Here is a 25,391-nt window from a genome sequence, read left to right as displayed (position 1 = left end):
CGAAACGTTTCGTGAAAAGATGCCTAAACGTTCGTTACACAAATATCTTTTATTCTTTGTGTGTGTGTGTGTGTGTGTGTGTGTGTGTGTGTGTGTGTGTGTGTGTGTGTGTGTGTGTGTGTTACCAGATATCAAAGGCACTTACCGATAGACACTTCGTCTGGGGAAGAGAGAGAGAGAGAGAGAGAGAGAGAGAGAGAGAGAGAGAGAGACAGACAGACAGAGAGAGAGACAGAGAGAGAGACAGAGACAGAGAGAGAGACAGAGAGAGAGACAGACAGAGAGACAGACAGAGACAGAGACAGACAGACAGACAGTGTCGGTAAAAAAAAAATTCACTGTCCTGCTCCTTAAAAAATATACTCAATATAAACTATATATATATTTTTTGGCTTTAATAGCTTATCTATTTTGGTATTTTTATAAATATTTTTTTTTTGGCATATATGGTACTGTATTAAACTAAAATAAATCTAATTTCTTTGAAATCTAGAACACAGTCGTAATAACACTGTAACCTTAAGCACAGTTATAACACTGCATCACTAAGAGGCAATACAGTGAACACCACATTAATAAGTTATTATTGTACTGTACTTGACAAATATTCACTGTTTACATGAGGTGGTTCTTGTGTTCTAGGTATCGTCCTGCTTGTGCTTATGTATTTTCCTGTAATCTCTATCTAAAAATTTGGCGTCTACAAGACGTTGTGTCGAAAGGAAAAAAAAATTGAATGGCTGCATGTAAAGTTCGGACACATTCTTACGATAAAGCTTATGGAATATATTCTGTGATACGGAAAAGACATAGGTAATGAGCAAGCTTTTGTTTTGTCAACGTTGTGCTTTATCAGGCCAATGAGAGCTTTATCAGGCCAATGAGAGCTTTATCAAGCCAATGAGAGCTTTATCAGGTCAGGGATAAAGCTGTACCTGTGTCTTTTGACGTAACAATACTAAATCTCTTCATTTACTTCAGATTTACGAGGAATTTGATCAAAAACATCTGTTAAATTGGATTGGGTAACGTTACAGACTCGACGTTAGTGAGCCCAGTTTTACACAGTAATAACAAAGTTCAATAACGAAGGGAGAGTAACGGAGAATTTTGGTGGGATAACGTGTTGTTGGTGACGGTGGGGATTTATTTTGGTGGGGAGAGGGGTTAGTGGAGTGGGTAGTGTGGGTGAAGTAATGGAGTTGGGGGTGTTAGTGGTGTTGTTTATGGTAGTGGTGAATGTATGGTGAGTGTGGTGGGGGGTGTTGATTTTTGGGTGGTCGTGGTGGAAGGAGTGTGGATGGCTGGGTGTTGATGGCTGGGTGTTGATGGCTGGGTGTTGATGGCTGGGTGTTGATGGCTGGGTGTTGATGGTAGGGTGTTGATGGCTGGGTGTTGATGGTAGGGTGTTCATTGTGGGGTGTTAATGATGGGGTGTTGATGATGGGGTGTCGATGGTAGGGTGTTGATGATGGGGTGTTGATGGTGGGGTGTTGACAGTGGGGTGTTGATGGTGGGGTGTTGACAGTGGGGTGTTGATGGTGGGGTGTTGACAGTGGGGTGTTGATGGTGGGGTGTTGACAGTGGGGTGTTGATGGTGGGGTGCTGACAGTGGGGTGTTGATGATGGGGTGTTGACAGTGGGGTGTTGATGATGGGGTGTTGATGATGGGGTGTTGATAGTGGGGTGTTGATGGTGGGGTGTTGACAGTGGGGTGTTGATGGTGGGGTGTTGACAGTGGGGTGTTGATGGTGGGGTGTTGACAGTGGGGTGTTGATGGTGGGGTGTTGATGGTGGGGTGTTGACAGTGGGGTGTTGATGGTGGGGTGTTGACAGTGGGGTGTTGATGATGGGGTGTTGACAGTGGGGTGTTGATGATGGGGTGTTGATGATGGGGTGTTGATAGTGGGGTGTTGATGATGGGGTGTTGATGATGGGGTGTTGATAGTGGGGTGTTGATGATGGGGTGTTGATGATGGGGTGTTGATAGTGGGGTGTTGATGATGGGGTGTTGATGATGGGGTGTTGATAGTGGGGTGTTGATGATGGGGTGTTGATGATGGGGTGTTGATAGTGGGGTGTTGATAGTGGGGTGTTGATGATGGGGTGTTGATGATGGGGTGTTGATAGTGGGGTGTTGATAGTGGGGTGTTGATGATGGGGTGTTGATGATGGGGTGTTGATAGTGGGGTGTTGATGATGGGGTGTTGATGATGGGGTGTTGATAGTGGGGTGTTGATGATGCGGTGTTGATGATGGGGTGTTGATAGTGGGGTGTTGATAGTGGGGTGTTGATTATGGGGTGTTGATGGTGGGGTGTTGATAGTGGGGTGTTGATAGTGGGGTGTTGATGATGGGGTGTTGATAGTGGGGTGTTGATAGTGGGGTGTTGATGATGGGGTGTTGATGATGGGGTGTTGATAGTGGGGTGTTGATAGTGGGGTGTTGATACTGGGGTGTTGATGGTGGGGTGTTGATTTTGGGGTGTTGATTATGGGGTGTTGATAGTGGGGTGTTGATAGTGGGGTGTTGATAGTGGGGTGTTGATAGTGGGGTGTTGATAGTGGGGTGTTGATAGTGGGGTGTTGATAGTGGGGTGTTGATAGTGGGGTGTTGATAGTGGGGTGTTGATGATGGGGTGTTGATAGTGGGGTGTTGATAGTGGGGTATTTGAAATCCTTCGACCTGTACTCCTTGAAGTGAAGACGAAGAAAATTCATCATAATTTTCACCTGGAGAATCCTAGAAGGACTGATCTCAAATCTACACATAGAAATCATTCTTTGGCTCCTACAGTTCCTGATCAGCCGGGCTGTGGTTCCTACTTTGGACTGCGTGCGGCCAGCAGTAACAGCCTGGTTGATCAGACCTTCATCCACTTGGTTTGAGATTGGGCCTCGGGGGCGTTGACCCTTGGAACACTCTCCAAGTGGGGTGGCAGGAGGTAGAGGTGCTGGTGGTGCTACTGGTGGTGTAGTTGATGGTGGTTGTAGTGTTATTATTGGTGGTGGGGGTAGTAGTAGTGTTGGTGGGTAGTTACGGATGGGCGGCTGTTAGCAGTGGGTGTTTGTGGTGGTAGGTGGGTGGGTTTTGGTGGGTGGTGAGTGAGTTTTGGTGGGTGAGTGGGTATTGCCTGCACAGTTTCGGATGATGCAAGCCGACAGACGATGAGAAACGCATACTCACAAGGCAATCCTTAATTACAACATTTCACGCAGGACTGAACGACACATCCCAACAAGTTTTACCACTGCACTAAGTCAGCTGAGGCCCTGACAGCCAGGGATCTACATTACACATAAATGTCTTTGAGATCGGGACAGCGAGGTCTTGGAACATGACTGTCAACTGGAGAAAGACCGGCTAACAGATAAATATTTTTTTTAACAAGCTGGCCGTCTCCCACCGAGGCTGGGTGACCCAAAAAAAAGAAACACTTTCACCATCTGGATGTCACTCCAAACAGCCAGTATCCCAACCCCCTCCTTTAAAGTACAGACATTGTACTTCCCACCTCCAAGACTCACAAGTCCAGCTAATCAGAAGGCTATATTTAAACATAATAATTTCTCTATACAAATATCTCGTACTTAGGGGAGGAAAATTTTGACGACGCTTCGGTCCCTCCTGGGCCATTTTGAAGTTACAACCTGATAATGGTTCAAGAGGGACAGAAACGTCGTCGTAAGTTCCCTCTCCTAAGTGAGGGTTATTTGCATATTGTTACATCCGCGGTATTGTGATTTTTTATTTTATATAGTTTGTATGCAGTAGTAAAGTGATACTGGCCTTAAGATCTACAGATGGACGAACATAACCTTGCATGACTAAACGTTACCGGGTTCTGCATGAAGAACCACCGGGATATAACTGAAAATTTGCAACTTTCTTAACTGGTCGTGGACCGGGCCGCGGGGGCGTTGATCCCCCGGAATAACCTCTAGGTAGACTCCAGGTAATTCTTCATAACAAGACTTCGTCATAAAAGAATCCTCACCAGGATGTGGGACAGCTACTGTCCCTGGCCAGCTACTGTCCCTGGCAAATTACTCTCCCTGGTCAGCTTCACTAATCAGAGACTAAGCCGCGATTAGCGGACGGAGGATCAAGTCCTTTTTTGTTGTAGTAAAATGGCAATGGCCTTTAGTTCTACCCTCGGACGATCATAACCTTGCATGGCAACAAGTTACCGGTTCTGTATGAACAACTATCGGTCACTGAATGACCTCACTTGTCAGAGACTACGCCGCGATTAGCGGACGGAGGATTGAGCCTCTACCACTCGCGCTAAATGACACCCCCTCCCACAGGTGTAGTGCTTAACTTAAGACTTAAAAAGATGGGACAGCTACTTTGTGGTCGTTGCAGGTCACCAAGGGCGCCACATGTCCTTTTCTTCCTGAGTGGCGGAGGTGGAGGGTCTGTCAGGAGACGCATTGTCCAACGCCATCTCCTTTTTTGGCGTCGTTGGCGAAGTCGGCGACGTCTCCGGAGACGCGTGTGAGTGTAAGGATGTCAGTGACGGAGGAGGAGTCATATTTGAAGGAGATATGTGCGAAGGTGGGGCCACGTGTGAGGGAGATGTGTGTGATGGAGGCGTTGGGTATGAGGGAGATGTTTGAGAATGTGAGGACGTATGTGAGGTAGGAGTCAAGTGTAAGGGAGATGTGTGTGAATGTGTAGGAGGAGTCAGGTGCAAAGGAGATGTTTGTGGTTGCGAGGTAGGAGTCAGGTGTGGAGATGTTTGTGAAGAGTCTAAAGACTGCCCAGGAGGTGTAAGGCGCAGTGGGATGGATGGACCCACTGAAGAAGAGTATTCTGTTTTCATTATTTTTGGTGGACAAGCACAAGAGTTGTCTTGCTCTTCTAAAGGCCTCTTATTGGTTAATGTCTGCGACAAATGTGAGCTTTGCGTTACTTGATATTTGTTAGCAAGCATGAGGCCAGGAGGATATGGCGAAGGTGTTAAGTGTGTGGATGAGCTGTGTTTGACCTCGGTGTGTGAGAGGTTAGCATGTGTGGTCGTAGACAGAGATGCGGGGTGGGTAGGCGTTGGTCTTGTCAAAGACCTCTTTCTGAAGGAATAGTCCAGAGGTGCACGAAGATCAGCATCTTGGGGAGCAGACATCGTTAAGTTTACTGGCTGAACGGCCACTTGCGCCCGGACCACGGTCTCTTGATGAGTCTCAGGAGGTCCTATATATCTTCTAGCTGTCGGAGCCACAACCTGCTGCGTCTGGGTAGAAGTGTGTGTGTCTGGTGCGCGAGTATGTATATCATGCTGTGTTCTGAGAGGCGATGACGCCCGTCGCACAGCCGTAAATGCAGAGGGTCGCAATGGGCGTTCACCGGATGAAGAGGCACCATCGTTTATCTTCACTACTTGCGGCTGAAGTACTTGGGACGGTTGTGCTATATTCTGGGGCGAAGGACCCGTGGGTGTTCCTTGAAGTGAAGGTGCTGTAGGTTGTGTTGCTGTTGGTGCATGTGGTGCAGCGCGAGCAAGAAGAGAGAGCCCACCATGAAGAAGAAGAGCTGCTCCAGCGGCGTCCCCAGCAGCAGCAAGTCTCGCTGCCACGAGACCATGTATCAGCCTCGCCTGATTGTTGTTGATGTCGCCGGGGTTCTGGTGAAGTGTTGGGGGAGGTGCTGGGTGCATGGCGTTACCCTGCAGGTGGGCTAGAGGCATCGGCAACCCAGCCATTGCAGTGAAGGACATGGGAGTCATGGCAGTCAACCCAGACACACACTGTCCCAGGTGCTGCATAAGGCGCTGACGAACAGCTGTGTCCACTCCCTCGATTCTTGACACGTACCTATTGGTAGATTAGTAGTTAATTACATCAAATTACAGTTTCTGCCCCACACACACACTCACACACACAATATATATATATATATATATATATATATATATATATATATATATATATATATATATATATATATATATATATATACATATTAGCCGATCCCTAAGGGTTTAATGCTTCCCGGTGAATACAATAACAATTATAATAATTATTACACTGTTTAATTATCAGGATTTTTATGCAGTCAGACATGACAATGAACAATCCAAAACTCATTAAAATAAAATTGACAGTCTTAATATATGCATATAAAATACATAAAAAAAGGAAAACATACCCCACACGACTTTTTCTGGTGCTAGAAGCCTCGGGCAGTTACTGACCAACACAACAACAATGGAAAATAACAAAGACAAACACCAAATGAGGCAAACTTCGATTATTTCGACAAACACGTCAGTTGTAGAATCACTGTCAATATTCCCAGGTTTAAGTCTTCCAGTGTGTATGCTCTCTAGAATTATTACCAGCATCCAGACACTTCACAAATTATTTCTTGTCTCTTACGTCTTCCTCTTGCGAGTCTTTCTCTCAGAGATAACCTACACTGAGAAAAGGAAACTCGATACAAACTCATCTCACAATGTCGTTTAAAAGTTCCTTTCCTACATGTTTGTGTTATTTATAAAGTGTTCCACCTCTGAGGCTTGGTCAGGTCCCGGGCCTCAGGGACATTAACCCCCGGAACACCCTTCGTGTATGTAGACTACGGTATTACCTCAAACGGTGTTATTATATTAATAATATACAGTGACGACAAGTTGATAAGACACATGTGCCATACCTCGATATCTACTTTGATGATACAGTTACTCGGTGTTGCACACGTGTCTTACGTATCAACCACGGTATTGTGACTTACCAAATAACCCGCACATAGAAGAGAGGAGCTTACGACGACGTTTGGGTCCGAGTTGACCTTATTCCCCACTACTACTACTACTACTACTACTACTACTACTACTACTACCACCACCACTACTACCTCTTCCTGCCTGTATATACCCGTCCTGTTCTACTTCTCGTTAGTGTGACTTTGTAAATGGTCCAAGTCGGACCGAAACGTCGTCGTAAGCTCCTCTCTTCTATGTGCGGGTTATTTGTGTATCGTTCCAGTCACGGTATTGTGCCTTTTTTTGTTATTTCTGTGACTTATCTTTCTAAACATCTCTTCCTCGCGTCCTTTGTTTGGGCTGTTTCTGTTTGAGCTTTTAAGATATACACAAATATCTTCTCCACCACTATGGTTTCTCAACACTTTCCCCTTCAACACTTAAATTTACTCCCGAATTCTATACGTTAATTATTTCTGCAGCTATCTCCAATCCCTATCTTCGGGTCAAACCTGTTTACATCCGATTTCGTAATACCATTACAGATTTAGCGTTTCCCCATGAAAACAACAACAACAACAATGATAATAAGTTGTAAGGGTTTGTACTCGATCGTCTATGAGTTCTGCGCATTAGATTATTTACATTTTTTGCGTAAACGCTATACCTGAGGATGGGAAGAATGAAAGAGTTGTCTCGATGCGTCGCCAGAATAAAGACATCCCCTTGAAGGATTCGTATTGAGCTAAACCATCTCTTTCCTTTTCTTGTGTATGAACCCAGCTCTACCCTTGTATCAGTTCGCCTGTCTATCCATTCACCTCTAACCTTGCTCATGCCCTTCTCATTATCTCTAACTTCACCTGTGCCCTTCCTTTCATCTTTAACTTAACTTGTACTCTAGTCTTCACTTCTGACATCCCCTATTCCCTTCCTCTCACCTCTGCAAGGGTTCACCTGTGTCCCTGGGCTCTATGCTCACCTAGTGACCTCCTGGGCACACTCGGTGAAGCCACTGCGGAACTTGGTGAGAACAGCTGGGTCGTGGGCGACAGCGAGGGCCAGCTGCTGCCGCTGCACTGCTTGAAGATGCTTCACCGTCATCTCCAGGATATCTGCCTTCTCCAGCTTGCTGTGCCGCGCCGGCTGAAGGACGTACTCAACGTTAGTACAAGAAAAAACGTGACCTTATTAAGATATTAAACGATAACTAAGATATTATTAAAACTAAAAACAGGGCAAAATAATATATCAAGATCATTTTTATTTAGCAAAACTGGATACACCAGCAGTGTGATGCTACTTCTACATGATAGCTACACAGTGGGAATAAAAGCTAGCTTTGTTTCCCCTGCCATACTCCATCATGCAGGTTGGGTCACATTCATGGTGTTGAAATGTGTCAGTCAGCCTAAGCTGGGAAACTTCAGTAAGGTAATGTGGATATGGTCAAGTGTTCCATTAAGGGTCAGCATCTACGGCAGCCTCAAACGTTTCGTTCCAGCAGAGCCAACAGGTTAACAAACTGACTGGCTGGAGAGCAAGCCGCAGTTAGGAGACGAAGGATCGAATCTCCTCTAGACTCCTTGCATTGAACGTTATTCAACGTTAAAATAAACTGTTTTATATTCACTCTGTTCAATTATTACGTCATTTAATAAGAGAGCAGCAAGGAGTAACGACTAGTAAACCCTCGAGTGACGACTAGTAAACCTTCGAGTGACGACTAGAAAGTCCTCGAGTGACAACTAGCAAGCCCTTGAGTGACAACTAGCAAGCCCTCAAGTGACGACTAGCAAGCCCTCGAGTGACAACTAGCAAGCCCTGAAGCGATAACTACGTTAGCAAGCTCTGAGTGGCTGCTTTAGAGAATGTGATCAAGGAAGCAGGCTTCCCGTGAGGGTCATTAGGAAGTGTTTTTTCTAATGGTGGTGGGTGTGATGGTTGTGGTAGTGTTCTTGATAGTGGTGGTGGTGGCAGTTGTGGTAGTGTAGGAGATAGTGGTGTTTGTGGTAGTGTTGGTGATAGTGATACTGGTAGTGATTGTGGTAACGCTGATAATAGTGAAAGTGGTAGCAGTGGTAGTTGTGGTGGTAGATGACGTAGTGTTGGGAGTAGTAATAGTAGTGTTGGTGATAGTAATAGTAGTGTTGGTGATAGTAATAGTAGTGTTGGTGATAGTAATAGTAGTGTTGGTGGTAGCTGTGGTAGTGTTGATGGTAGTGACAGCGATGATAGAGGTAGCTGTGGTAGTGTTTGTGACAGCAGTGGAGGTGGTAATAGTGGTGGAAGTTGTGACAGAGTGGTGTTAGTGATGGTGGTGCTAGGTGTGGTGATAATGTTGGTGCTAGGTGTGGTAGTGTTGGTGGTAGTGATAGTGGTGATTGTGACTGGAGTTATGGTAGTGGTAGTTGTGGTGGTGGTGGTGGTACAGGTCTACAGTAACATCAGTGTTGGCGTGTGATGTTGACTCATGGTGGTGGTGGCATAATTCTCTGGTGGTGCCTTATACCACATATATTCAAGTAACATACTCGTGACTATTATACTCATGTAACTGGTATGTTCATATGATTGTCTTGTATTACTGTCAATACATTCACCGTGGAGCACCAAACCTACAGGAGTCATACGGGGTGGTTTCTTGAGCATGCCAGATGTAGCATCTCTTCTGTAAATATCAAATAAAACATCTCTGTAAATGACGTAAGTTGTCAGAGGAACAGACTTGCTGACAGTGACGATCTGTACACCTTCACACACCTTGGTACCTCCCAAGGTAAACACATTGTGTTGATGGAGCCATTTTACGATTTTTCCCTGGGCACTCACTCACGACCCCCTGGAAATTCCTTCATGACTCACCCGAAACTACTCACGATTTTTCTGGAAGTTCATACAGGATACCCGTGGAAGTACGTACACAATCTCCCTGGAAACGTGCTCACGACCCCCTGGAAGTTCGCTCACGACCCCATGAAAGCTCGCGACATCCTAGAAACACACTTACGATGTCCCGGGAACTGCACTTTGACGTCTTCCAAAGCCTCAGTAACTTTGTCTCACGATATCGTAGTAATACGACTGGAAAAAAATCACAGAATGGGTGGAGTTTGAACCCTTGGCGAGTGATTAATTTCTCAGTGATTTTATCATAATAATCTAACAGTTACGACAGGCATAATCTTCATGCCGAAGAGGTAAAGCTTGTGATTTTGGCTTAAGTACCAACGGTCTTCTTGGCAAGTGAAAATTTGTGTATGCAATAATTTCGCGAAAATCATTCTGAACCTAAAGAAAAAAATATATTTCATTGTGTTTGTTTATTATTAAATTACTGTAAACTTATCTAAAATATATTTAGTTGAATTAGGCTAAATTAAATTGCGCTTGTTATAATAAGGTTAGGTAAGTTTTCTAAGGTTCTGCTGGTACAAAATCATTAATTTTTACATTAACATAAATGAAAAAAATATACATCTTTAAACGTATAAGAGAAAATTTTAGAAAGGACTTAATTTTAAACGAGTTCTTGCTAACTGACCAGTTTTACGTATTCGGCACGACATGTCTGGATGATAGTGGGTTGGGGTATTGTGCGCTTCTGTTCTCTGTTATCCGTGGATTTAATTTAAAATTTTAGCAGTCATTAGAGTTCCCTGGTATGTTTCTGCTTGGTACTATTTCCAGGGTAATACTATTATCTATCATATATCATTATATTTCTCTGGGGTTCCAGTTTTCCGGGAGGTGTGTGAAGGCAAAACAGAAAAAGTCCTTGGTGTAATCAGAACTGCAGGTATGGCATCACCAGTGTTGCAGGAATGACACTACGTGTGTTGCAGGCATAACATCATGAGGACTGCATTCATAACACCTTCCAAAGAAAGGAGGAGCGAAAGAAAGAGCGGAAAAGATATGTTAAACTCATTCTTTGAACCAATTATGCCGGCGATCGTAGTTTAAAAGGAGGGAAACGAGGCGCGGGAGCTGAGAATCGACGGCCGCAAACCTATATCTGGGTGAGTACAACTCAGCAATTACATCCCAACAGCAAAGATGCTTAAGGTGCCACCCACGACCCTTCGTCATTAAGACACTCCCACACCTACCTAACCTCGCCTCCCGTGCATACAGATCAACTTAACACGCTACACACGTCTTCCCGAGTGCAGTGTCTCCCAGGGTCCTCCTCACTGCTCCGTATACTGCATCTTATGTAATATAGAGCAGTTGTAATTTATGCATACTGTATATATAAATATATATTTGTACGCGTATACGAATGCACGCATGAATTTACACATTAATGAATTTATGCATTTATACGACTGCACCTCGAAGCCCATGTACGTCATGCAGGTATGAATTTAAATTTTTGCATTCATGCACTTGCCTGTATGTAATGCAATCGCTAAAAGGCGATCTTAACACCGCAGAAGAAGCCACGTCGGGATGCAGATCTTTAGTTCTAGATCTTTCGCGCTCTCATGTGTCGTCAGGAGCTGTTCAGTGTTGCAAGGCGGAAACAGATAGGAGGGGAAATTCTCTGAGGCAATGCAGAGGGTATCAATGGCGACCCATGACATGGATTGCCAGTGATACCTTCTGCCTTGCCTCAGAGAATTTTCCCTCCTATATATTGTCTTGCAACACTGCATAGCTCCTGACGACGCACAAGAGTGCGAAAGATCTAGAGCTAAAGATTTCTATCCCTCTGTGGCTTGTTCTGTATGTATGTACATATTTCCTGAGCTCAAATCCCATGTATATCTTTAAAAAATTCTGATACTTTTATTCACTATCAAATTCTCTTTATATACAGTATAAATACATACATAAATACATACATACATGACTATGTGTGTATGTATTTATTTTGGAAATTTGCATGTATGTGTACTTACACGGAGAAGGTCTTGAAACCTCGCATCTTCAAAAGAGATACGGGAAGACGATTCGGGGGTCGCCGCCCCTTTCCCCGCGGACCGAATTAAATATAACAGAGGAATACGTTGTTAACTGGTCACATTTAGGTTACTTATGTCGCTTGTTGGGGAGTTGAGGAGGTCACTGCTCCTCCCAACCCTTCACCGTGACCAGGTCCCAGATCAGGCCTCCTGGTTGCTGGCCTGATCGACTAGGCTATTGATACCCGCCGGTGGACAGAGAACGTTCACCGCTCGTACAAATTCAGCCAGGTACCTAATTTATTATAAACACCAGAGTCCGTTGATCTATACTCTTTGACACGCAGGGGATAAAATACATAATAATTTACTTTTAGATCATGCTTACTGTCTGTAGGAAATTAAAACAGTGAAGGTGAATGCAACAAAACATTATGCATGATAACAGAACGATACGTATGATAACAGAACGATATGTATGATAACAGAACGATATGTATGATAACAGAACGATATGTATGATAACAGAACGATACGTATAACAGAACACTATGTATGATAACAGAACGATACGTATAACAGAACACTATGTATGATAACAGAACGATACGTATAACAGAACACTATGTATGATAACAGAGCACTATGTATAATAAAACACTATGTATAATAACAAAACACTATGTATGATAACAATACACTATGCATGATAATAGAACACTGTGTATGATAAAAGAGCAGTATGATAATAGAGCACTATGTATGATAATAGAGCACTATGTATGATAATAGAGCACTATGTATGATAATAGAGCACTATGTATGATAATAGAGCACTATGTATAATAATAGAGCACTATGTATAATAATAGAGCACTATGTATAATAATAGAGCACTATGTATAACAATAGAGCACTATGTATAATAATAGAGCACTATGTATAATAATAAAGCACTATGTATAACAATAGAGCACTATGTATAACAATAGAGCACTATGTATAACAATAGAGCACTATGTATAATAATAGAGCACTATGTATAATAATAAAGCACTATGTATAACAATAGAGCACTATGTATAACAATAGAGCACTATGTATAACAATAGAGCACTATGTATAATAATAGAGCACTATGTATAATAATAGAGCACTATGTATAATAATAGAGCACTATGTATAATAATAGAGCACTATGTATAATAATAGAGCACTATGTATGATAATAGAGCACTATGTATAATAATAGAGCACTATGTATAATAATAGAGCACTATGTATAATAATAGAGCACTATGTATAATAATAAAGCACTATGTATAACAATAGAGCACTATGTATAACAATAGAGCACTATGTATGACAATAGAGCACTATGTATAACAATAGAGCACTATGTATAATAATAGAGCACTATGTATAATAATAGAGCACTATGTATAATAATAGAGCACTATGTATAATAATAGAGCACTATGTATAATAATAGAGCACTATGTATGATAATAGAGCACTATGTATAATAATAGAGCACTATGTATAATAATAGAGCACTATGTATGATAATAGAGCACTATGTATAATAATAGAGCACTAAGTATAATAATAGAGCACTATGTATAATAATAGAGCACTAAGTATAATAATAGAGCACTATGTATGACAACTGACCTTCTGTGTACCTGGGCCTTAATAAACTTAACACTTCTGATATGTGCAGGACCCCTAAGAAATAATAAAAAGGCACAATACCGTGACTAGAACCATACACAAATAACCCGCACATACGACAACTTTTCGGACCAAAGCGTGGTCGTAGCTTCCCTCTCCTCTGTGCGAGTAATTTGTGTTTGGATCCCTTACAACAATGGTATGGATGGGTACCATCCATACCATTGGTATATCAGGTATATTGGTTTATCAGGTATATCACCTGTGATATATCTGTTACCTGTTTCGAGATTTTTTCCACCCTCGCAGCCAGGTCTAGGGCCAGGCTCCTTTTCTTTTGCCTGTTCAACGCGACTGTTGCTCGCCGCTGAGTGTACGTAAAGAAGAGGGTAAAACAACATGATAGAAACTGAGAAGAGGATGAAAGAGAGCTAAATAGAAAAAGCGATAATGAAATGGAAGAGATATGAAAATGTCAGGGAAAAACGAAGAGGAATTAGAAGAACGGAAAATGGCGATTGTTTACATACAGAGGAAAAGAACGAGAGAAAGGAAAGAGGCCGTGGGAAGGGACAGCAGGTGTAGAGGGAAGAGTGTGGGTTAAGAGGAAGAGAATGATGCACTGACAGAGGAAGACGTGGAGGAGGAGGGGAACATCGGAGGAAGAGGAAAAAGGGGGTATGGGGATGGGAGAGGAGGGTGGGGGTGAAGTGTGTCCAACACGCTGCCGATGATGTGTGGGAATGTTCTCACGTCTTCCTTCCACCCCCCCCCCCTCTTCCCCTCTCTCTCTCTCTCTCTCTCTCTCTCTCTCTCTCCATTCTCGCTTCCCATTAAATATTATCCTTCCACGTTAATTATCCTTGTGACACATACATGCACACATATGCACATGCACACGGACATGCACGCACACAATTCTAAGAACAGTGTTTCGACATCTAAGGAGTCATTCACGACACTGTACACCGTGTACGTCAGGTCCATATTGGAGTAGGCAGCAACAGTGTGGAACCCACACCTGGTCAAACTCGTCAAGAAATTGGAGAAAGTGCAAAAGTTTACCAGCAATAAGAGTCTAGTTGATCAGATCCTATTTCACCGAGAGGCCTGGTCAAGGACTGGGCCGCGGGGACGTTGACCCTCAGAAAACACACCAGGTAGACTTCAGGTAAGTAAGCCTAGCAAATGCTAAGAGGTATGTCTTATGAGAAGAGGTTAAAGGAACTCAATCTGACGACACTAGAGGACAAGAGGGATAAGATGTAAGAAGGCTTTTGACACAGTTCCAAGCAAGAGACTAGTGCAAAGGCTGGAGGAATAGGAAGGTAAACAGAGAAGGCACTGCAATGGATCAGAGAATACCTGACAGGAGGGCAGCAGCAAGTCATGGTACGTGATGAGGGGTCAGAGTATGTGACATGATAACGAGGTATAAAATGCTGAGAGGAATTGACAAGATGGACAGGGCCAGAATGTTTCAGAGATGAAACAGAAACAAGGGGACACAACTGGAAGTTAAAAAGATTAGATAAGTCATAGGGATGTCAGGAAGTATTTATTCAGCCTTAGAGTTGTCAGGAATTGGAACAATCCGGAGAGTGAAGCAGAGGAGGCAAGATCTACACATAGCTTAAAGAGGTGCGATAAAGCTCTTGAAGCAGGGAGAATGGACCTAGTATCGACCAGTGAAGAGGAGGGGCCAGGAGCTATGACTCGACCTCTGCAACCATATATAGGTATGTATAGGCGAGTACACACACACAGGCACTCATAGACGCACTGCATCTTGTGTCGCTTGTTCGTGATATTTGCATGTGTATGTGTGTGTGTGTGTGTGTGTGTGTGTGTATGTATGTATGTATGTATGTGTGTGTGTGTGTGTGTGTGTGTGTGTGTGTGTGTGTGTGTGTGTGTGTGTGTGTGTGTGTGAATAATAACATTAAGTTTTCAACTTAAATGGGGAAAAGAACTACGTATTACCACGCGGAACAGCTGTTCCAGATTGATAGAAAATGGGTAGTGAGACTTGATCATCGAGGTGGGAAATACAGTGGCACCACTGTCGAAGATGGGGGGGGGGGAGAGAGTACACTGAGGATGGGTGGGACACTGGTTGATTGTGTCAGAGTGCTGCTCACAAGAGTGCTAGGGCGCGAGCAATGGGAAATGTGGGTTTTTTCTTCTTGGGGAGCTCTGACGTGATGGGAGACTGGTATATTTCCCATCCCAGATGTGTCTCACGGACATGATCACGGGTCATGTCACTCAGACCAAGAAAAGGAAGAAATATAACTGTTTAAAAATGTAAAATTAAGAAAATTAAATTAGTAGTAGTAATAATAATAATAATAATAATAATAATAATAATAATAATAATAATAATAATGAATTAAAATACATAATAAATTAACTATAAAAATAATAGAAATAAAATATAACTTCAACAGTTATAATAAAGAAAAAAATAATAGACAAAAGGAAGGAGTAATAAGAGAAACGGAAAATTAAGAGAATTAAATTTAAAAAAAATAAAAATTAAGAAAGCATTGTTAAATAAAAAAAAAGTAAAGAGAAAGAAATATAAGCGTAATAAAAAATATTAGAGAACAATAAAGGAACAATGGCAGTGGTAGTTGTGGTGATAGTGGTAGTGATGGTGGGTGTTAGTTGTGGTGGTAGTGATGGTGGTAGTTGTGATGGTGGTAGTTGTTGGGATGTTGGGGTGGTAGTTGTGGTGAAGTTGGGGTGGTAGTTGTGGTGAAGTTGGGGTGGTAGTTGTGGTGGGGTGGTAGTTATGGTGATAGTGGTAGTTGGGGTGATGGTGGTAGTTGTGGTGGTGGTAAGGAAAATACCGGGAGTTCAGGTAATGGTGGTAGGAAAGATAGTGTGGGTTAGTGGGGATGGGGGGGGGTTGAGGGTGAAAAAGCAGTAATAGTGGTAGGGAAGATACTGGTAGTAGTGGTTATAGTACAGAGGGGCGGTCTACCTGGAGGTTATTCCGGGGATCAACGCCCCCGCGGCCAGGCCCACGACCAGGCCTCCCGGTGGATCAGGGCCTGATCAACCAGGCTGTTACTGCTGGCCGCACGTAGTCCAACGTACGAACCACAGCCCGGCTGATCCGGCACTGACTTTAGGTATCTGTCCAGCTCCCTCTTGAAGGCAGCCAGGGGCCTATTGGTAATTTTCCTTAAGCTTGGTGGGAGGCTACTGAATAGTCTTGGGCCCCGGACACTTATGTTGTTTTCTCTTAGTGTACCAATAGCGCCCCTACTTTTAATTGGGGGTATTTTGCATTGCCTGCCCAGCCTGGTAGTGACCTTTTTCTGCCCTGTCATTTCTAGGTAGCAAAAATTAGATACATTAGCAGTGTCAGCATGAGCTGGCAGACTTCAGTAGTGTCTGCCTGAGTTGGGAGACTTCAGTAGTGTCTGCCTGAGTTGGGAGACTTCAGTAGTGACTGCCTGAGCTGGGAGACTTCAGTAGTGTCTGCCTGAGTTGGGAGACTTCAGTAGTGTCAGCCTGAGTTGGGAGACTTCAGTAGTGTCTGCCTGAGCTGGGAGACTTCAGTAGTGTCTGCCTGAGTTGGGAGACTTCAGTAGTGACTGCCTGAGCTGGGAGACTTCAGTAGTGTCTGCCTGAGTTGGGAGACTTCAGTAGTGTCTGCCTGAGTTGGGAGACTTCAGTAGTGTCTGCCTGAGTTGGGAGACTTCAGTAGTGTCTGCCTGAGTTGGGAGACTTCAGTAGTGTCTGCCTGAGCTGGGAGACTTCAGTAGTGTCTGCCTGAGTTGGGAGACTTCAGTAGTGACTGCCTGAGTTGGGAGACTTTAGTAGTGTCTGCCTGAGTTGGGAGACTTCAGTAGTGTCTGCCTGAGTTGGGAGACTTCAGTAGTGTCTGCCTGAGTTGGGAGACTTCAGTAGTGTCTGCCTGAGCTGGGAGACTTCAGTAGTGTCTGCCTGAGTTGGGAGACTTCAGTAGTGACTGCCTGAGTTGGGAGACTTTAGTAGTGTCTGCCTGAGTTGGGAGACTTCAGTAGTGTCTGCCTGAGTTGGGAGACTTCAGTAGTGTCAGCCTGAGTTGGGAGACTTCAGTAGTGTCTGCCTGAGTTGGGAGACTTCAGTAGTGTCTGCCTGAGTTGGGAGACTTCAGTAGTGTCTGCCTGAGTTGGGAGACTTCAGTAGTGTCTGCCTGAGCTGGGAGACTTCAGTAGTGTCTGCCTGAGTTGGGAGACTTCAGTAGTGACTGCCTGAGTTGGGAGACTTTAGTAGTGTCTGCCTGAGTTGGGAGACTTCAGTAGTGTCTGCCTGAGTTGGGAGACTTCAGTAGTGTCTGCCTGAGTTGGGAGACTTCAGTAGTGTCTGCCTGAGTTGGGAGACTTCAGTAGTGTCTGCCTGAGTTGGGAGACTTCAGTAGTGTCTGCCTGAGTTGGGAGACTTTAGTAGTGTCTGCCTGAGTTGGGAGACTTCAGTAGTGACTGCCTGAGCTGGGAGACTTCAGTAGTGTCTGCCTGAGTTGGGAGACTTCAGTAGTGTCTGCCTGAGTTGGGAGACTTCAGTAGTGTCTGCCTGAGTTGGGAGACTTCAGAATGGCAACGAGGATATAGCACATTTTTCCAGAATAAGGTCATCAGCTACGATTGCTTCGAAGGTTCCGTTCCAGCAGAGCTGGAGTAATTATCACTTATAAATTTTAAAAGCTGTCTTCATTCAGTAGCAACAAAAAATGTATTTAGAAAACGGAAGAAAAAGAGGGGCGGGACGGGGGGATGGGAAATGAGGATAGGAGGCAGCAGCAGCAGTAGCAGCAGCAGCAGGAGAAAGAGGTAGCCACACTTACCCTGACCTTCGGGTAACGGTGAGAAGAACGTGTGGTTAATGGAGTCAAATTAAGAAGATTACTTGAACGCAGAACCAACAACTTTCTCAGACCGCAGGCGATTCCCAGCCACGGCTCTAAAACACACACACACACACGCACGCACACACACATGTGCCTTGGACAAAATGGTAACACACACACACACACACACACACACACACACACACACACACACGCTGCATTACAGGCCCAGACTCATCAATTCCATGTTCGTCAAAAGTTTCAATATATCTTCTATCTCGTGCTTTAAATATTCTATAGCAAGGGAGTCTAGACATGGGGTCTTCCCAACAGCTGGAGAAAAACAACGGATATAGCCCAGCTCCTCAATGGTGGCAGCAAAACAATAAACCAACAGTACTGATGTTTCTCGTTATAATAATCTTTCTGAAAGTTTGCAGGAGATCGCTAACTATATGGAGCCACAATTACACAACCTAGGGCATTATGGGTTTAGGGTAGGTCGCTCCTGCCTCTCCTAACTACTGGACCATTACGACATGGTATTGGATGCACTGGAATACCAGCAAAATCCAGACTCGTCTCTGCTCACAGAAATTACTCCCTGGGAAAGGCTGGGCAGTCGGAGCAACATACATGTACCCCAATTAAAAAGCCGGGGAGCCGTGAATATAGTGAGAGGAAACACAAAATATTAGGGCCCCAAGACTATTTTACATCCTCTCATCATATGTAAGAGGATTACCAACAGAAACTGAAAACTGGATAGGTTCCTAAAGTCAGTTCCTGACCAGCTGGGCTGTGGTTCGTACGCTGGACTGCATGCGGCCGGCAGTAACAGCTTGGTTGATGAGGCCCTGATCCAGAGGAAGGCCTGAGACAAATCTCAGAACCTTATCATCCTTTGAAGACGATATTAGTATCAGCATGAGAGTGCAATCCACTGAGGACACTTCAAGCAGATATAAACCAAGTCTTTAAGTGATGTATGGAAAGCAATATGATACTCAATATGATTCTCAATAAGGACCAATTTCAGATACTCTGTTATGAAAATAAAATATAGAAATGGAAACTCGAACCGAGTATAAAACCAGTTCAGATCACTCAAAAGAGAGAAATGCTAAATGTGAAGAACTTACGAATGATAATGTTATAGAATCTCACTATCGAGGCTCACAACAGTGTCATTATAACAACAAGGAAAATGATATGGTGGATAACGAGAACCTTCAAAACCAGAAACACTAAGCCAACAATGGCCTTCTTCAATTCACTTGTTCTTTAGGTTGGAATATTGCTGTACATTAAAAGTCCCTTTTCAGGCAAGCGTAACTGCAGTCCTACAGAATGTTCAGAAAACTTGCACTGCATGTATACATATGCACGAAAAAGTGGTTATTAGGCAAATAACAATAGCACTGTTATTATATATATACACGGTGTGTGTGTGTGTGTGTGTGTGTGTGTGTGTGTGTGTGTGTGTGTGTGTGTGTGTGTGTGTGTGTGTGTAAATGATACCTCTGAAAAGTCTGGCATAAATACTGTATCTCAACATCCCTATATACCATGCTGTACGCCCTGACTGAGCACAAATAACGACGTGAAATAATCTGTATATACCCCGCTGAGGAGGGTGGGAGGGAGGTTGTATATACCCCGCTGGGGAGGATGGAAGGGAGAAAGGGAGGGAGGGAGGGAGGGTTAGTCTCAATAGATCCTCTTCTCTCCTCTGTTTCCTCCTGGGAGAATGAGAGAAGGGGAGTGGTAGCAGGTGGCATCAGAGAGAGAGAGAGAGAGAGAGAGAGAGAGAGGGAGAGAGAGAGAGAGAGAGAGAGAGAGAGAGAGAGAGAGAAAAGGTGCATGCAGAGCACGGATTGAGGGGTTTGATTGGGGTTGGGGTGATGGTGGGGTAGGGGTTTTTTAGGAGACAAGAGGCGAAGGAGAAAGGGCGAGGAGGGGACGGCAACCCAGGTGACGGAAAGGAAGTGAAGAAGCCAGAGGAGGTTGAAGAATAATTAACAGAAGCGGATGTAGGGCAGGAAACTTAATTCTACATTGTTCATTTATTGAAGTTACCCTTAGTTTGTTCCTGTAATAAGGTTCTTTCTAGTTTGTTCCTGTACTAAGGTTTCCTCTAGTCTGTTCTTATACTAAGATTCTCTAGTTTGTTCCTGTACTAAGGTTCTCTCTAGTTTGCTCCTGTACTAATGTTCTCTCTAGCTTGTTCCTGTACTAAGGTTCTCTGCAGTTTGTTCCTATACTAAACCCGTCCCAGGTTGGTTCATTGCCTACCATCGTTTCTAGCGTCTTCCTGTACTAGTGCGTGTCTAAACCATCCTTGAATTTACAAATACAACACCTCAAAATTATCTTATCCCAACAGCAATATTGTATTTTAGTTCTTAACAGAGCGACAGTGCGCAAGCAACAACACTTTACATCAATAGTGTTGGACAAAAGATAGACCACACGCCTGACTCGCACCATCACCATGGCTGCTATTACCTTAACCCGCTACGTCACACGACAACAATGGCCTCCCTCCTCTCAACACAGCCCCCCTCACCCCATCCCCTTCTTTCTTCCCCCGCCGACTTATGCGCTGGAATGCGGTGGGAATGGTTTCGGGAATAGAAAGGTACGTTAGGAATGCTGAGGCTCCCACGGTTGCTTTGTGTTGACCACCTGTGTTGCTGCTGGTGCGGCGACCACCACCACCTGTCCGCAAGCCGGTGACGCCCTAGAGAGATATTAGCTTTTAGTTGAGGCTTTTGTCCAAACGTGGCCTAGGATGGACCTGTAGGCCTACTATGTGTTTTGTTTTGAGTGGATGACACACAATTGTGTCCTTAGGCTGATAAAAGTCTTTTATTACGTACAAAAACTTGAATACTGAGTGAACTTTATACTGAGGATAAGGGTAATCTGAAACATTAACACACATTCAACAGGAAGGAAATAATCAGGAAACAGGACAAGTGTTTCCTGACGGATCTTAATCATATGATGACCCACTTTCGGTCATTTGAACGAGGCCTTCCGCTGGCTTACTGGTCCACCCCCTTAAAAATTATGGTTATAATTACAAATATTAGAATTTTAGCCAAAATAACTACATATTTGATTTCCTATTTTAAAGTGATGTAAATAGGTTAGAAAACCGACGAGTTGAAGACTGGGACACTTTTGCAGGACATGGGAATCTTGAATGAGGAAACGTTTCGCCAACCAGTGGCTTCCTCTAGACCTTTGGTGTTTCTTAGGTCTCGTGAAAGGACGTAGCTTGCAAGGCCAACAGGCTTACTACAGTTCTCCTCTATTTTCATGTTCTTTCGCATCCATATATGCATTTCGACTACTGTCCACCAGAGGCACCGTAAACCTGACACTTCAACATAATTTTCAATTGGTTTAAATGACTATATTCCCATAAAAATTATTCCGAAAATATCAAATCTGGATCTAAATCTTTAAACGAATATTGTGCCATAGCGATTTTTCAGTGCTCAGCACCGTACACTTTCTCCAAATTTGAGCCAAATAATTGTTTAAGCTTCCTAGGTGACCAAAATCCCTGCTTAGGGGAGGAACGTTGCGACGACGTCATTGGTGAATTGTTCTATGACTCATGAAACCGTAATGAAACGACTGCAAACGAACCACGGTACGGGTGGGGATAGAACCCATGGCTAGTGAGTCGTAAAACCCCAGGCCAATAGCCACTGGGCCAGCTGGCTACATTAACATTCATGTACTTAGGTATAAATATACCTAGTTGGATGGATCTTATTTTAGCCAGCTGGCTCAGTGCCTAACGCACTAGCCTGGAGTTTTACGACTGACTTGCCGTGAGTTCGATTTCCACCCGTGGTTTCAATTTTTCCAGCTGCAATGTGACTTTGCATTCTAGTGTTTGTTTCGCCGCCTAAGACTTAAGTCTTACTCGATGCAATACAACATCTACGCATGATATAGATATTCACGTTATAAGTATTAAAGTTCTGTGGTGGTGGTGGTGATGGTTGTGACTGTGTGGTAGTGGTGATGGATTGTGAGGGGGGGTGAATGAAAGGGGATAGGAAGCCTGGTGGCTGTGGGGATGGGGGGACGTTTTGAAAGTGGAGGAGAGAGGGGAAGGGGAGGGGAGAGAGAGGGGAGGGGAAAGGTGTGGGGCCATAACCTGTGTGGAGGAATCCGTCCAGCCGGCTCCTACGTTCCCACGCCTCCCCTCCGAACAACAAGGACCCACGTCCTGCCCCCCACCAGACACCTTCCTGCCTTGGTTACCAGATTCCTGGCCCTGCCTCGGGGCTGTTACCCACAACCACGTACACGTACACACGCCCGGGAACAACTGCGCAGCGACTTCTCCCCAAAACAGTTTTCTGAAACAAGACTGGGAGACAGAGCCCCAGCACAGCGCCCTACCGGAGTAGTTGGGTAAATTCATTCAGTCGTTCACACGCCCTCTCCCGCACTCCTGGTTTACCAAGACCGCATTAAGGTGTCTATGCCAACTGGTGCTTGTCGACTACGAGGCACCAACCAACAGCGGACAAAACGTCTCAATATGCGGTCACAAACCACATACTGCGTTTCATTAACATGCTTGTCGGCGTATTTATCCATCGATAAACAAGGATCCATATTACGCTGAACACTCTCCTGGTCATCGTTCCCTCATTCAGTCTGCCGCGATTTGCCTGATGTCCTGCCTGGCTCATGGTCCTCCGCCCGTTGCTCCTGAGATGTCTTTACCAATAAATTTTGAAGTCGAGATCTTGACTACTAGGCATTATTTTTTGATATTTGTAATTGTTAGAATATTATGCTTCTGAATAACCCATTTGAAGTTGTGGTTTGTAAAATACGTATTATATATCGTTAAGTTTTCTTTTTGAACAGCAATTTAGGGGCAAATATTAATGAAATCTCAATATGAAAAATAACTCCGGGAATTATTAAGATTCTGTTAATTTTCAGAGGTGGTGTGTGTGTGTGTGTGTGTGTGTGTGTGTGTGTGTGTGTGTGTGTGTGTGTGTGTGTGTGTGTGTGTGTGTGTGTGTGTGTGTGTGAACCCGCGCGCTACTGTGAGCGTGCAGCAGCAGTAGCAGCATCCAGATCCCCAGGGCAAGAAAAGGGTGTCGGTAGCAAGCGTGAGATTCAGGTGTCACAGGCGTGGGAGGTGTCACGGGCGTGAGATGTAACAGGTGTGGGAGGTGTCACGAGCTTGGGAGGTGACACAGGCGTGGAAAGTGTAAGAGGCGTGGGAGGTGTCACAGGCCCCGCTACGTATCCTCATCAAGGAGGAAGATCCCACCACCTGTCTATATCAACAAAGATTCCGGTGTCTATTCCTGCGAAGATAAATTCAGAACCTACCCTCGTTGCGTCTGATCCAGAGTCACAGAGGACTCTACATCGTCTGGCCCAGTTACGATGACTCTACATCGTCTGGTCCAGTCACAGAGGAATCTACATCTAGAAATTCCCTCTCACTATCAAGAATCTCACTGTTCATGAAAAACGGCAAAAAAAAGTGCGAGAAAAAGTCGAATACGTAATCAAATCGAGTATGAGATCCTCCTGTGAGGAGCAATACTGAGGTCAGACCTCGAGGACCCGGAAACAAGGAGCAGTTACGTCAACATGTTACGTTCCAGATAGTGATTACAAGGGCCAGTTACTGCACACCTGGGGCCAAACTGTCCTCATTTAACTTTCCTCCATTTCTGAAGGTTCCTCTGAACTTATATATATGTTCTTTTGTTTATCCCGAAAAAAAACAGAGTACAATGTACGGTTTTTTAATCAGTGAAAAAAAATATTTGTACTTTATAAAGCGTCTATTACCCTACAAGAATATCTAAGCGTAAACTGAATATAGATAAGTTTCTAGTTAAGGGTAGATATTCTTAGCTGTTGTTCTTTATTGTCTTATTTTTCTTGGGACGAAAATAATGTAGTGTTTAGACACAACAAAAGAATAAATGAAATATGGGGCAAATATTAAATATATACGTAACAGGTTTAGAGAGAGAAGTGTGAAAAAATTGTGCTGGATGGAGGCCTGATAAAAAGGAGCAGCAGCCATCTTGTAAAGAACATTAGAACAAAAGAATCACTGCCATAGGCCTACTGGCCCATGGAAGGCAGATTTCTGCCTACACCCAACCATTTCTACTCGTATATCTGTCTAGTCCTTTTTCTAAGCTGCTCAAAATTAGCTTTGATGACGTTACTTGACAATTTGTTCCACTAATCAGCAACTCCACTATTATTTATAAATCTGATTTTTTTTAAATCTGCTGTTGAGTGGGGTACTAGTCTGATAATTATGTTTTATTTATATCCTATTCAGCAATGCCTTTGCTATGAACGCTTCACTGAGGAGGGAACTTGAGGGAACTTGAAAGGACTCATGACTGAGTGTGGGTGAGTGTGAATTGTACCTGCCTATCATGGACCACTAGGCCTACCCCAGTATTCCTTCATTCTTATGTTCGTATGACAAAGGTGTTCATGAGTTAATAGGGTTATCAATAAGCTTATTCCTTGCGCAGCACTGGAAATGAGTTGAGCAAATATTTTTGTTAGTAGGTTTGGGTTTGAGAAAGACGTACCTAGCATGGACCAGCAGGCCTGCTGCAGTGTTCCTACTTTCTTACGTTCCTTACGATGGTTGCCATAAAGTGAGCCCCACCAGGCTAAGTGGTGCTCACTTTAAAGCGACCTGGTTCTTTATGGGACCAGGCCTGAGTGAGGCTGGGACCGGACAACCGGGGGTAGGGAAAATGTTGGAAGAAAGAGATGATCTCCGTTACAAGCTTCAGGTAATCGAGAAGTAAACTCACGTCTTTCTTCATGGCGTCGAGAATCAAAGCCTTGAGTTCGTTGAGGCAAGTGTTGATCCTGGCTCTCCGTCTCTTCTCCATGATGGGTTTGTTACTCTGGGGGAGAGGAACTATCTAAGCCGGTACAGAGGGTCATGCACAAATGGGGAATCAAACGTAGTCACGTGAGGGATGGGTAATTTCAATTCCTTGGACTAAGAGCTCTTCACTAACATCTAGGCACCCTCCCCTCACCTTCCCCTCCCTTCAGCCCCTTTGAAGGTTCGGAAGCCTTGCCTCTAGTCGGGTCAGTTATTTACTAGGATATGTTACTGCTGAAACAGTACCTAATAATATTTAAAAAGCATCTAATGCTATTTAAATACACGTAAACTATTTAAATAACATCTAATGCTATTTAA

The 25,391-nt window shown here is 44.0% G+C and overlaps 1 protein-coding gene across 3 annotated transcripts in view; it reads right to left on the bottom strand.

Annotated features, from left to right (window-relative positions):
- Positions 1-2,578: 2,578 nt before the first annotated feature.
- Positions 2,579-25,391, bottom strand: part of LOC128696289 (protein deadpan-like) — a 78,686-nt gene continuing 55,873 nt past the window's right edge. For all 3 annotated transcript variants that reach the window (XM_070092296.1, XM_053787465.2, XM_053787464.2), the window contains 3 exons: positions 24,991-25,086; positions 7,689-7,852; positions 2,579-5,816 (listed from right to left, as the gene is read on the bottom strand). In XM_070092296.1, the coding sequence (XP_069948397.1) occupies positions 4,370-5,816; positions 7,689-7,852; positions 24,991-25,071 (1,692 nt within the window). In that variant the 5' untranslated portion in view covers positions 25,072-25,086 and the 3' untranslated portion in view covers positions 2,579-4,369. The remainder of the gene's footprint in view (positions 5,817-7,688; positions 7,853-24,990; positions 25,087-25,391) is intronic.

This window comes from Cherax quadricarinatus, chromosome 39, assembly GCF_038502225.1.
Source record: "Cherax quadricarinatus isolate ZL_2023a chromosome 39, ASM3850222v1, whole genome shotgun sequence".
In the NCBI taxonomy this organism is placed as follows: domain Eukaryota; kingdom Metazoa; phylum Arthropoda; class Malacostraca; order Decapoda; family Parastacidae; genus Cherax; species Cherax quadricarinatus.
Note: the sequence above shows the minus strand (reverse complement) of the source record. Positions and strands in the feature narration are given on the sequence as shown.